Source organism: Uranotaenia lowii, chromosome 3, assembly GCF_029784155.1.
Source record: "Uranotaenia lowii strain MFRU-FL chromosome 3, ASM2978415v1, whole genome shotgun sequence".
In the NCBI taxonomy this organism is placed as follows: domain Eukaryota; kingdom Metazoa; phylum Arthropoda; class Insecta; order Diptera; family Culicidae; genus Uranotaenia; species Uranotaenia lowii.
Window position 1 is genome coordinate 341,366,606 of NC_073693.1, and position 13,703 is coordinate 341,380,308.

A 13,703-nucleotide genomic window follows, 5' to 3' on the forward strand; every position below is an offset into this window, starting at 1 on the left:
TCGTTCCGGAAAAAGTACCGGACGACTATGAAGGAACTTCATAATGAATGCATGTTCACCGTGTCTGCGTAAAATTCTGTCCGTCATTGTCATCATATGCTTGGAATGTCCGGAAACTTCCGGATGTTGTTTACTTCCCGTGGGAAGTAACATCCGGAAGTTTTCTTTGACCGGGAATGTCAAAACTTTCCACCGCTCTGTAATTGCAATGCAATGTACCGGAACAGCAGCATCCGGGTACAACAAATTTTAATCATGCTTTATTACCCTGAAAAAAAGCTACCCTCGAAAAAAAAGGATAAATTCGAGTTCGGCTGCCGAACTTAGTATTGAGTATGCCTATCAGAACTTAGTTTTGTTATTGCCCAGTCAAACTCAAAGTTGAGGGAAGCCACCGAAGTGCTGTTTTGAACCAAAACTACTTAATTTTGAGTTTAAAAAAAAGAGCGTGTACAGTAAACATAGTAAACTATAGTCTCTTTAGTATACATATAAAGGTTTGGTAAAATTTGTACATACCTAATTAATAAAATTTCCACAAAAAAAAAACAACTTGATTCTATTGGTCATGCGAAAAGCAACAATAAAAATAAATTTTGATAATAGGGAGTTTATTAAAAATTTAATAAGTGCAATGAATTTAAAAATATAGTCAATATGAACAATTTGAAAGTTTGAAAATTTTCCACAAATTTCATACTGACTCCCTTACAAATTGTAATATTTGGGTAATATTGATTATTTGACCAGTTTCAGCCATTTTGAAAATTTCTATAATTTTGATATAATTTTAGCATTTAAGATAATTTGTTATTTTAGTTATGTTGACAATATTGATCGTTAGTCTCGACAAATTTCGCAACAAAAAGTTTTGTTTGTATTTTTTTCGAAAGGTCGGCCGAAAAGTTTGGTAATATATTAGGTACAACAGCCAATTTTCGGAATTTTAACAATAATTATTTTGGCTATTTTCTATGTTGACATATTTCTATAATTTTGACTCTTCAAAATTTCCGAAATTTTTGTCAATTTGCATTTTCATTTTTTTTTCTTCAAATAGTGACCATTTTGGCTATTTTCACTAATTTTGTCATGCTTAGGGCACCTGTACCCGTGGTCTATTCCTGGGTCTAATTTATACAAGAATTGAACCAAAGAAATTAGATCCGATCCAATGAAAAAACTGGCAACTGCACTCGTGTTCCATTAACTGTCAAACGGTTTAGAACGCGTCAAATTGGATCCAAATCTCACCAGTTTTGGATCAATCCTTATACCAGCTCTAATAAAAGTTGAGTTGAAACTGGTGTAATGGATCACCAGTGCGGTTGCTTGGATCGGAATTTGGGTCTAAACCGGTTGTTTGGATCACGGATACAGGTGCTCTTAGGGCATCTGTATTCGTGGTCTATTCTTGGGTCTAATTTATACAAGAATTGAACCAAAGAAATTAGATCCGATCCAATGAAAAAACTGGCAACTGCCCTCGTGTTCCATTAACTGTCAAACAGTTTAGAACTGCGTCAAATTGGATCCAAATCTCATCAGTTTTGGATCAATCCTTATACCAGCTCAAAAAAAAGTTGAAATGAAACTGGTATAATGGATCACCAATGCGGTTGTTCGCGTCGGAATTTGGGTCTAAACCGGCTGTTTGGACCACGGATACAGGTGCTCTTAGGCTCTTATGACGATTTTTACCATCTGTCAAATTTTACAATCGCTAATTTTGTCAATTTATATTGAAAATCTTAATAATTTCAATTTAGAAAATTCTGAATATTTCGAACAATTTTACATTTTTGATGAAACAGTTTTGTTGATAATTGTGGCAATTTGTATAATTTTGAAAATTTTGACAATTTTTGCATTTTTGACAATTTTAACCATTTTTAAAAATTATACAATAATGGCGAAATTTACAATTTTAGTGAAGTTCACAATGTGATCAATAACTAAAAAATTTAAAATTGGGTATTTCCAAATTTTTGATAAATTAGACAAAATTTTTGACAATTCTAAAAGTTTTGATGATTTTTCAAGAATTTTGTCGAAAATCTTGACAATATCTACAATTTTGACCGTTTTGAATAATTAAGACTCTCTAGACATTTTCGATTATTTTTATAAAATTGGCAATTTGAACATTCTTTTAAAATTTTTCATCACTCCAACAATTTGAACAATTTATATGAAATTTACCCCTTTTTTTATACTCAAAAGCTTTATAGTTTGACATTCTAGGTGATTTTAACTATTATTGTCAATTTTGTCCAATTTGATAGCTTCGATTATCTTTACAGTTTGTATTATTTTACAATTTCGGTAAAGTTTTTTGCTCTGAGTCAGCAAATGGACAATTCCGACCACATTTAATAATTTTGATAATTTTGTTATTGTTATCTTTTATTTTGATAAATAATATAATTTTAACGATGTTAACCATATCGGGAATGAGTGACACTTAAAGACTCTATTAGGGAAAAAAAAAGTGATATCGATCATTTTGATCAATGAACAATGAAAAATTGATAGTTTTCAAACTGCTTTTCAAATAAGTTGAAAATAAACAACACGATTTTTTATATGATAAATTTCTAGTACAAATTGTGCGTGCGTAATTTCAAGCTTGCTGGGGAGTTGTTTCTCTGCCTACATTCAGGCGTTTGGTGAAGAGCTTTTGTTCGGTGGAGTACGTTCACAGTCAGTTTTCAGCTTCTTTTCCTCCTCGAGCGTTGCTCGAGCGTTGTTCATTGGGTGGACAGGGCGAAAACACCTTACAAGAAAAATTTAGAAAATTTAAAATAAATATGAGAAAAAAAATGAAGTATAAAAATGACGAGAAATGGAAAATCCTGGCAAAAAAAGCGAAAGATACTACCAGGAGCTGCTCAAAGAAATTGAAGTATTTCACATCAATGATCGCATTCACAAGTGTTCCCGAAATCATATTCTATAAATATAATCAGAATTTCCCAATTGATAATCGGAATGATTTGTGCAATTCAACTTACGCAATATATTCCATGAATTGGCAATTTCACGAAAAATAGAACTATGCTGATATGTTTGTGGGATGTTGTTTATTATCTTATCAGCGAATGGAAAATGACTGAACAAATAAGAAGTTTCACCAAAAATGGACAAATATATTTATCACGTTATTCATGATCTATTTCTAAGACTCTAAGCTTGCTGAACACCCTCAGCAACTTCATAAGGAGTGGCCGGATACAAGAAAGATGCTACTTCAGCCTTGATTTTCGTTTTCGCAGCCGCAAGTTCTTCGGAGTCCAAATCCGAAATGGACCACAGATCCGCACTCAAAAGCTCCCGTGGGATTACCTGGGCCGAGGTGTCTGGTCCAACGGGCCGGGTAATCGAAACCGTTCGCCATGGGTCTTCAGCACCGTTGGAGTAATGGACATTTTGGGCGACCGGAGAATCTCCTCCATAACGATTGTTTGTACGAACAACTGCACTGAGCATCGAATCTACCGTGAACCAATCACCGAAAACCTGTCGACACATTTCAGCGTAAATGTTCAGATCGATACGGCTGCCGAAGGGTTGATTGTCCGATGAGGCCGTACGGAACCATCCGAATTCGGTACACTCTAGGTATAGAGTTTGACGTAATCCGGCCATAACGAGAAAATCGTCCCAGTCATCCTCACGGAACAAGTCGGCGAGATCTTCCAATCGGCTGAGAGCGCATTCTTCACCGGCAAAGTATTCGTTGAACCAATTCGCCAGGGCATCTACGGAGGTCGTAGCATCGGATCCCGTTAACTCATCGCACACTCGGTCGAATGCGGTCACACTGAGAATAAACATTCGATTAAGACTAACTTTCTTTTATCGCCTGTGAATTAAATTACTTGTTTTCCAGCAGAGTAAAGAACTCGAGAGCAGTCATCAATTCTCCGAAGAAAAACTCGACCTGCAATTCGTCTTCGCCATCAATCGGATCGCAAAGGTTGAATCGGTCATTCAAAATGTCGGTACGTCCTGCATCCACTAAATTCTCCAACACGTGGAAGGCAACAAAAATGTCGTTGTAACATTGCTGGCTACCCAAGCTGATCAACGATTCTCCCCAGGCTTCGTTGAACTCTTCGAACTCCATGACTGCCCGCTGGAATCCACTGGAAGACCAGGCGCCCTGAGCCAAATGTGGGTAACGAATGCGGAACCAGCTGGCCAATGCCCCACCATAGTTGGAACCGGCAACCAGAACGCCTGCATTTTCGTTGCGAACTATTTCACGCTTGAGGTACTGGACAAGCTCGGCAAGATCAGCCAACACTTGATCGGTATTGAGCAGACGCAGATTTTCCGTGCGTGTATCTCTGGAATAATTTTTAAATTATTTATTGAGAAAAGGACATGAGTTATGAATATGAAATAAGTACTCGAAGCCAACGCGGTTCAGTCCATAAAAACGAGGTTCAAAACCGATCACAATTCCTTTCAAATCCTTGGCCATGTCATAGATCAAGGAACCTTCTCCGATCGCGAAAGGAAACAGCGGGCCAAACCCACTGATAGAGATCAAAATTGGACCTCCAGGTTCGTAGTAATCGGGCACGATCAGGTACCGCATGGCCCACTCATCGGTACTTTGAAGGTTGAAGTGATCGACCCGGGTAGTAAAGTAATCCTCAACGATAATATGTTCACTGGGCTTATCAGCCTTAGGTGTGGCGTTTGGTAAACCCACGAATGCTTGCATCAGTTTCTTCTGACCGGCTGTCATTTCCCGTTTTGCTTTCGGAATTTTCCCAGCAGCCACAACGGCCACCAGGGCCAGAGCTATCACCAAAATAGCCCTCATCGTTCTAGAAAAAAAAACCAATCACTTCAGGTTAGAATCCACTGTTCAATTTGGCCACCAATCGTCAATTACCCCACTGTTCAGGAGCCACCTAAATAGGTTCGAAATAAAATCAATACTCAACCGGGCTCATCTAATCCAATTCGTTTTATATCAGTTGCCCCCGAAAACGTGGCTTATCGCTCAAGATTGAAGCAAATTACGAGATATTAAGCCACCTTGAACGAAAAACAGAATGCGTGGTTGGAGTTCAGCTCAGCTATTTTTATTGCCGGTCATTCGAAATCATTCGTAAGGTTTTTCGAAAAATCAAATCAATATACAATGTTTGCTTTCAACCTTACCTTAAATGGTGAACTTAGAACAGTTTATTATACAATTTTACATCACACTCTCATTTCTACAATAAAATGATCAAAAGTTACACCTTTTCTAATATATGATTATTATTTTCGATTATTGCACGGACTGAAGCCTCTGGTCGATTTGACAGAAACAGGATTAGGATTACTTCAGGAAGTGAAAAGCCGAATGATGATAATCTGTTCGAAGAGCCACTGTACAAGTGGCTCCAGAGAGCATTTCAAAGGTAACTGCTAGGGGTCCGTAGCGTTTAAGTTTTTTCAAGCCATTAGTTCGAATCCCGGTCATGACATGCATTATACACTGTCTGTGGCCAGTCAATTGATATCCATCCAACCATGTGATATTGATTTAGTTAAACCACCCGGTGTTCGAATGTGCGAAAGACAAATCCCCATGCCTAGGAGTTCCGCACGAGAAAATTTTTTTTCTTGGCAGCAGGGCCGGATTAAGCCATCGGGGGGCCCGGGGCGATTTTTCTCGGGGGGGCCCTATGATTCAATTTTTTTCAAATGCTATCCCAGAGAATACAAAAGATTTCAAACGGGTAAAAGAAATGGAGATGAGTTCAGTTATTTTTTATTTTTATTTACATAGTATTCCGTCTTACGACATAACTTGACGAACATAATTCCTAAAATTCACTCGGTTCATAGCAACCGTTCTCCAATTTCTCGGGCACCCCACGTTCACCAGATCACGCTCCACTTGGTCTAACCACCTCGCTCGTTGCGCCCCCGCTCGTCTTGTTCCTACCGGATTCGTAGCGAACACCTGTTTTGCAGGACAGTCGTCCGGCATTCTCGCAACATGTCCCGCTCAGCGTATCCGGCCAGCCTTCACCACCTTCTGGATACTGGGTTCGCCGTAGAGTCGCGCGAGCTCGTGGTTCATCCTTCGCCTCCACACTCCGTTCTCCTGTACGCCACCAAAGATGGTTCTTAACACTCGTCGCTCGAATACTCCGAGTGTACGCAGGTCCTCCTCGAGCAATATCCATGTCTCGTGCCCGTAGAGAACAACCGGTCTAATGAGCGTCATATACAAGTTACACTTCGTGCGAGGGCTAAGTCTTCTCGACCGCAGTTGCTTGTGGAGTAGGCAGTAGGCACAACTTCCGCTGATAATTCGCCTCCGGATCTCACGGCTGGTGTCATTGTCTGCGGTCACCAGTGAGCCGAGATAGACAAAGTCTTCGACTATCTCCAGCTCGTCGCCGTCGATCGTGACCTTGTTATTACTGGACCAGCGGGTTCGGTCGGTCTCGGATCCGCAAGCCAGCATGTCCTTTGTCTTGGACGTATTAATCATCAATCCAATCCTTCCTGCTCCGCGTTTCAGTTTGCAGTAGATCTCCTCCATCGCCGCAGATGATCTGCCGACTATATCAATGTCATCGGCAAAGCAGATAAGTTGACTGGATCTGTTGAAAATCGTGCCACGCATTTCGCCCACCGCTCGTCGAATAACACCTTCTAGCGCCATCCACTGCGTTCCATCCATCGTCGCCTTAATCAGTCTGATCAGCTTCCCGGAAAAGCCGTTCTCGTACATGATTTTCCATAGCTGTTTATGGTCGATCGTGTCGTATGCGGCTTTGAAGTCGATGAATAGATGGTGCGTAGGGACTTGGTGTTCACGGCATTTTTGGAGGATTTGCCGTAATGTGAATATCTGGTCCGTCGTAGACCGTCCCTCCATGAAGCCGGCCTGATGACTTCTCACGAATCTGTTTGCTTGTGGCGTTAGGCAGCGGAGTAGGACTCGGGACAACACTTTGTAGGCGGCATTGAGGACAGTGATCGCTCGGTAGTTTTCACAGTCCAATTTGTTACCCTTCTTGTAGATGGTGCATATTAACCCCTCCTTCCACTCCTCCGGTAGCTGTTTTGTGTCTCAGATCCGGACCTTCAACCGGTGTAGGCAGTCGGCCAACTTGTCCGGGCCTGTTATGATGAGTTCAGCTGCAATGCCATCCTTCCCAGCCGACTTGTTTCTATTCAGCTGGCGAATGGTTTCCTTAATTTCAATCATCGTTGGGAGTGGCTCATCTACGTCGTAGTTCTAGAAGGTTTTAAACAATAAAACCAGTTGGATATCCATCATTCAAACATTCCCCATCGATTCCACCATGTTACAAAATCTTGTTTAGTCGCGTTGTTGAGTTATTGACGAAAAAAATTTTTCAAGTTCATTTCCACGGGAAGCGTAAATGGGCTTAAAGATGAAAAATGGCAGAAAAAAATAATAAATTTTCGGAAGAAATAAAATTTTGAAATATCCTATTTAGGAACACTAATAACAAAAAAAAAGTTACAAATGTTATACCTACATCGTTGATAACCTTATAAATCAAGCATTTCAAAACAGATAGTTTTGTGAGACTTTGGAGTTCAGAAAAAGAAGATATCGCATGGAAAACGCATAAAAAATAGAAATTTCAAAGTTTTTGGACGTGTTTTTTCTGTGTGCATGTATCCAGGCTAAAATTAAAGTTTTATACATGTTTCAGGTATGTGATAACAAGTTCTGAAGAGTTTAGTTATAATATCTTGAAACAAAGAGATTTAAAGCGCTTTGAAAGTTGTACCGTATTCAGTTTTTTTGTCCAATAGGCGATAGAAGCGCTGCCGGATTTGGGTGATGGTTTTGCGTTAGTGCAAGTGGGATGCAGCTGAAATTTTACCCAAAAACCCATAAGATCTGTGAAAAGTTGGGTGAAATTTTAGCTGCATTCTACTTGCACTAATGCAAAACCATCACCCAAATTCGGCAGCGCTTCCATCGCCTTTTACTTTGGAAAATTTCCATGCAAGCAAGCGCAGCAAGCAAAACATGCCACTATCAAATTTTTATCGTAAATTGTCAAAAAATGATTTAAGACAACTAGTTTCGATCATAATAAGCAGAAAGGATCGTCAAATTGTTATAAATATTTGTTTCCTTTTGTTTGTTGGGGGATCTTCCTTAGTGCACGGAAACGAAACACCGAGTTGTGTGGCTCCAGAGAGTTTTCCGAGAAAATCCTCATATCTCCTGTATCAGACTTTTGAACCATGTTAGTCTCGATAACATATATCTAACTTAAGTTTCAAGAACTATTTCATTCCTTAGTTTTAACTATGGTAGAACTTTTTCACCAAGAAGAAGACTATCGACTCGATTGCATGCAAAATATGATTTGCCTACGAAGCTGTTTCCACTCCTATTTAGATACTCAGGTCGTCCTTCTCAGTGCATGAACCAAAGTTGACCTCAGCAATTATTTAGAACCTCAGACTCAAATCTGTACGCGCCGATGCCTCCCGCTCAGCGTCTTAGAGCATACCTTCTATCTAAATTTGTCCTCTGCAGTGAAGAACAACAGGCCCGGCAGCTGACGAGAGTTCGGCTTGACGCAGGTTTTGTCGTCCATTACCAGGCAATGCAGCCTTCATCAGCATTTCGGTGTACAGCTTTCGGGCTCGCGTCTTCCCCACCATGTTTTGCCTTTCGTCGCGGTTAGGAGCCTTCTGAACCGTGTATGTACGTAGGCGCTCCCGTTGCTTGGTCTGCTGGAGGAACGAACTTGACAAATTCAGCTTTTTGGCGACATCCCGGATCGAACTTTCTGGATCACGTCTAAACTGCTTAACAACGCGCTTGTGATCTTTTTCACTGACGGAGCATTCATTTTTGCCGTTCTTCACCTTCCGGTCAATGGTTAGGTGCTCGAAGTATCGTTTTAGTACTCTGCTGACCGTGGATTGGACGATTCCTAGGATCTTACCGATGTCCCGATGTGACAACTCCGGATTCTCGAAATGAGTGCGCAGGATTAATACACAACGCTCTTTTTCGTTCGACGACATTTTTTAAAATTTACCAAAAATTGACAGTGAAGCATGGCCAACGTGATCTATACAATCTTATCTGATTATAAGCGAAAGCTGAAGATATAATTCCTAAAAAATAAATTTCTTCAGCGTTTTTTCCGTGATGCAATTTGATGTGCTAGCAAGAAAGCTTGCCAATTGCCTCCTCCTATGAGTTTGTCTTGGGGTTTAGGCCGAGGCGATGATTGTAGATCGGGCTCGAAATTCAAGCATCTCTTCCCAACGGTTGCAATGGACATTTCATCGACTAGTCATTTTCACTTTTGGTAGCCCTCTTGATATCGGATCGTGAAGTCAATCCGTATCAACAGGGCCAGTTCATCATTCGCTACCTAAAGATGACATTGGACCGAACGGAATCTACGTATTGTTGCCGCTTGGTGTGAAATCCCGGAAGTTCACTGACGGGCTTCGAGACCAAGGATAGGCTGTAAGGTGTCCAGAAGATACAAGAAAATTGAGGAAGCCCTTTCGAACGAATAAACTTATTTTAGTCTCAACCACCGAACTAGGCGAAAGATAACTGGGCACAGCAAGTTTTAACTATCAGAGCAAGTTCTCAAATCGATGTTCAATATGATGGTTTACATATTTTCGAAGTCAACGTGAAACTGCAACCATTCCTATAAAAGCTAAGAGAAGTTGTTAAAATTAATATTTATTTCCTTGTAATTGTCATAATACAAAAGCTCTAAGCTTCCTGAACGCCCTCATAAGGAGTAGCCGGGTACAAGAAGGACGCTACTTCAGCCTTAATTTTAAGTTTCGCCGCCTGAAGTGCCTCGGAATCGAACTCGGAAATAGACCACAGATCCGCACTCAGCAGCTCTCGCGGGATCAACTGGGCCGAGGTGTCTGGTCCAACGGGCCGTGTAATCGAAACCGTTCGCCAAGGGTCTTCAGCACCGTTCGAGTAATGAACATTGCGCACGGCCGGAGAATCTCCTCCATAACGGTTGTTGGTCCGAACAACTGCACTTCGCATCGAGTCTACCGAGAACCAATCGCCGAAGACCTGCCGACACATTTCAGCATAAATGTCCAAATCGATGCGACTGCCGAAGGGTTGATTGTCCGATGAGGCCGTACGGAACCATCCGAATTCGGTGCACTCCAGATACAGACTTTGACGCAAACCCGTCCTAACGAGGAAATCGTTCCAACCATCATCACGGAACCACTCGGCGAGATCTTCCAATCGACTGATGGCGCAACCTGATGGTTCGGCGAAGTTTTCATTGAACCAGTTAGCTAAGGCGTCCAATGAGGTCGTAGCATCGGATCCAGTTATGTCGTTGCAAACTCGTTCGAATGCAGTCACACTGAGAAAGAAATTTTTAAATTAGACTCCAAATCTCTTGACGCCTGTGAATCAAATTACTTATTTTCCAGGAGAGTAAAGAACTCGAGAGAGTGCATCAGTTCGCTGAAGAAGAACTCGACCTGCATTTTGTCTTCACCGTCGATCGGATCGCAAAGGTTGAATCGGTCATTCAAAATATCAGTACGTCCAGCATCAATCAGATTCTCCAACACGTGGAAGGCAACAAAGATATCGTTGTAGCATTGCTGGCTACCCAAGTTGATCAACGACTCTCCCCAGGCTTCGGCGAACTCTTCGAACTCCATGATAGCTCGCGTGAAACCACTGGAAGCCCAAGCACCCTGGGCCAAATGTGGGTAACGAACTCGGAACCAGCTGGCCAGAGCTCCACCGTAGTTCGAACCAGCAACCAGAACTCGTGCATTGTCATTGCGAACAACGTTTCGTTTGATGTACTGAACGAATTCGGCAAGATCGGCCAACACCTGATCGGTATTGAGCAGTCGCAGATTTTCCGTGCTCGCCTCTCTATGGAATAGATTTGTAATTTTGATTTGAACTTCTGCAATTTTAAGTAATCGTTCATGAAGCTAAAACCTACGTGAATCCGACGTGATTCTGTCCATAGAATCGAGTTTCAAAACCGAATACAGCTCCGCCCAAATCTTTGGCCATATCATAGATCAACGAACCTTCTTCAAGTAACTGTGGAAACAGCGGCCCAAAGCCACTGATGTAGATCAACACTGGACCTCCCGGTACGTAGAAATCGGGAATGGTGAAGTACCGCATGGCCCACTCATCGGTACTCTGCAGATCAAAGTGGTCGACCTGGGTTGTGAAGTAGTTCTCAACAACCACATGTTCACTGGGCTTCTCAGCCTCACGTATTTCCGGTAATCCGACGAAAGCTTGCATCAACTTTTTTTGACTGGCTGTCATCTCCCGTTTCGCTTTGGGAATTTTTCCAGCAGCCACAACGGCCACCAGGGCCAGAGCTATCAAGAATATAGCCCTCATCGTTCTAGAAAAAATCGATCACTTAACCTTTGAATTCACTGTTCAATTTGGTCACCAATTGTAAATTACCACACCGTTCGGGAGCCACCTAGGTCAAAAATCCAATCAATACTCAGCGCGAGCCACCTTATCCAATTCATTTTATATCAGGTGCTCCCGAAAATACGGGCTTATCACCAAGCAAAGGTGTAAAACTACGAGATACTAAGCCACCTTGATGAAATCGAAAGAAGGAGCACTAATGCGTGATTAGAAACTAAACTGTCGACATGGACCAAATGACCTGCATGGAGGCCACAAATAGAATTTAAAATTTTTTATTTTAAAATTCTGTGTCAATGTCTGAGTGCTGCAGAAAAGTTTCACAAATTTGACAGAGAGGATTATTTTCCATCTACCTCCGATATCGGTCATCTGATCACCCATAAAGCCCATCGCGTAATTCACCCATAAAAACAGAAACGAAGTCAGATTGTCATTTATCAGCTGATAAGGGATATTTCGGGTGATAATTTTGAATCCAGAGTCACATTTCGATGTTTCATAATTTATTATTGCATGCTATCGGGGGGGAAAGGATTAGTTGACAGCTACATCAACCGATTTGGCTTCTCCACGGGGTCTTCCTGGGTACAGGTAATAAGACAGAAGGTCAAGAAGTCGATCTTTTACCTCGGCAAGCTCGGCGGAATCATCTTCGGAGGTAGCCCAGATATCGGCACAGGTCAGCTCCCCAGGGATTACATCGGCCAATGCGTTTGTGTTCAGGGTATTGGTCACGCTAACCTTACGTCAAGGGTCCTCAGCACCATTGGTGAAGTGAGCATACTCGATCCGTGGATTGTTTCCTCCGAAGCGATTGTTGGCACGATTCGTGGCGTAGTAGATCGACTCATAGGTAATCCAATCACCGTACACCATACGGCAGAGTTCAGAGTAGAGTTCCAAGTATACGCTACTGCCGAACGGCTGGTTGTCCGAATCCGTGGTCCAGAACCAACCGAATTCATTGCATTCCTCGTAACCCCATTGACGAACTCCCATCTCAGTGTAGGGCGAATCCCAGTTGGTTTGGCTGTATCGTTCGACTAGCTCGTTGATATCACTGATAACGCAACCTCGATCCTCCAAGAACTTTGTGTTGAACCAATCGGCAAAGGCGTGAACGGCCGTTGGATAATCTCCTTCGAGCAGATCGTCACAGACCTCCTGGAAGTCGCTAAGTCTGAGAAAAAAATTATAGGGTGAATTACTTCTGGTACACTGATCTATTGAGATAGATATAATTACTGGTTATCTCTGAGGGTGTACATTTCAATTGAAGTCATCATGATGCTGAAGAAGAACATGACCTGCAACCTATCCTCGGGATCAACCGGGGTACAGATGTTGAACATTTCCGAAACCTCCTCGGATCGTTCGGCGTCAAACAGGTTCTGCATCACGTGGAAGGCTACGAATATTTCGTTGTAACAGTCCTGACTTCCATGCTCGATCAGCGTTTCGCCCCAGGCTTCGGTGAATTCCTGGAAGTCCATGTTGGCCTGATGCCACCCACTGGAAGACCAGGCAACGTCAGCCAAGTGTGGATACCGAACACGGAACCAGGTAGCCAATGATCCTCCGTACTCCGAACCAGCCACCAGGACCTTGGCGTACTCATTCTCAACTACCTCATGCCTCACGTAGGTCACAAACTCGGCAAATTCAGCCAAGATTTGGTCGGTGTTTAGGAAACGTAGATTCTCGGTAGTCGTGTCCCTGAAGTTGGATAATAAATACTTTTGAAAGGGTGAACTTGGGCTGCTTCCATAAAACCGCGACTCAACTCCAATCAGTAGGGCGTTCATTTTCTCGGCCAGTTGGTAAGTCAGAGTACCTCGATAAACCATCCAATACTCCAGCACAGTGTTGCCAGCTAGGAAGATCAGGATCGGACCACCGGGTCTGTAGAAGTCACTCACCTGCAGGTAACGGAGCTAGAACTCCTGTGTGTTCTGGGAGTTGAAATGATCCAGCCGGGTTGTGAAGTAGTTCTCGATCACGATACGCTTGTCGGCTACTACTGGGGCTTTGGGAGCTACACGGCTGTTTGCACCACTACGCTTGGCCAATAGCTGCTGCATCAGCAGACGGTTGACCTTCTCGTTGGGTTCTTTGAGGCTTTTGGCTCCCACAAAGGCAGCCAAAGCCATCAGAAAGGTGATGGCCACGATCGCTCTCATTGTAAAGCTATTAATTTGGCAGAAAAATTGAGGAAAATTTCGATTATTGTACTACAGAT

At 42.3% G+C, this 13,703-nt stretch overlaps 2 protein-coding genes and 1 pseudogene across 3 annotated transcripts; all 3 read right to left on the minus strand.

Annotated features, from left to right (window-relative positions):
• Nucleotides 1-3,077: 3,077 nt before the first annotated feature.
• Nucleotides 3,078-5,043, minus strand: LOC129757404 (putative serine protease F56F10.1). Its single transcript, XM_055754616.1, has 4 exons — nucleotides 4,910-5,043; nucleotides 4,416-4,841; nucleotides 3,882-4,352; nucleotides 3,078-3,823 (listed from the first exon to the last, which is right to left on the minus strand). The coding sequence occupies exons 2-4, from the start codon at nucleotides 4,835-4,837 to the stop codon at nucleotides 3,187-3,189; spliced, it is 1,530 nt and encodes a 509-aa protein (XP_055610591.1). The 5' UTR covers nucleotides 4,838-4,841; nucleotides 4,910-5,043; the 3' UTR covers nucleotides 3,078-3,186.
• A 4,674-nt stretch (nucleotides 5,044-9,717) lies between these two features.
• Nucleotides 9,718-11,523, minus strand: LOC129757871 (putative serine protease F56F10.1). Of its 2 annotated transcripts, XM_055755224.1 has the most exons (4): nucleotides 11,489-11,523; nucleotides 11,001-11,423; nucleotides 10,457-10,927; nucleotides 9,718-10,397 (listed from the first exon to the last, which is right to left on the minus strand). In XM_055755224.1, the coding sequence occupies exons 2-4, from the start codon at nucleotides 11,417-11,419 to the stop codon at nucleotides 9,767-9,769; spliced, it is 1,521 nt and encodes a 506-aa protein (XP_055611199.1). In that variant the 5' UTR covers nucleotides 11,420-11,423; nucleotides 11,489-11,523; the 3' UTR covers nucleotides 9,718-9,766. The 2 variants fall into 2 exon arrangements, with proteins under 2 accessions (XP_055611199.1, XP_055611200.1); XM_055755225.1 differs by lacking the exon at nucleotides 11,489-11,523 and having other exon boundaries at nucleotides 11,001-11,482.
• Nucleotides 11,524-11,971: 448 nt separating this feature from the next.
• LOC129757014 (putative serine protease K12H4.7) lies at nucleotides 11,972-13,645 on the minus strand (annotated as a pseudogene).
• Nucleotides 13,646-13,703: the final 58 nt, after the last annotated feature.

Excerpts from the sequence above, each read along its gene's own strand:
- LOC129757404 (XM_055754616.1), bottom strand. The coding sequence starts at position 4,837 with ATGAGGGCTATTTTGGTGATAGCTCTGGCCCTGGTGGCCGTTGTGGCT. Across the intron at positions 4,353-4,415 it reads CTGAACCGCGTTGGCTTCGA|AGATACACGCACGGAAAATC; the intron begins GTACTTATTTCA and ends AAATTATTCCAG. Across the intron at positions 3,824-3,881 it reads TTTACTCTGCTGGAAAACAA|TGTGACCGCATTCGACCGAG; the intron begins GTAATTTAATTC and ends GTTTATTCTCAG.
- LOC129757871 (XM_055755224.1), bottom strand. The coding sequence starts at position 11,419 with ATGAGGGCTATATTCTTGATAGCTCTGGCCCTGGTGGCCGTTGTGGCT. Across the intron at positions 10,928-11,000 it reads CAGAATCACGTCGGATTCAC|AGAGGCGAGCACGGAAAATC; the intron begins GTAGGTTTTAGC and ends TCTATTCCATAG. Across the intron at positions 10,398-10,456 it reads TTTACTCTCCTGGAAAATAA|TGTGACTGCATTCGAACGAG; the intron begins GTAATTTGATTC and ends TTTCTTTCTCAG.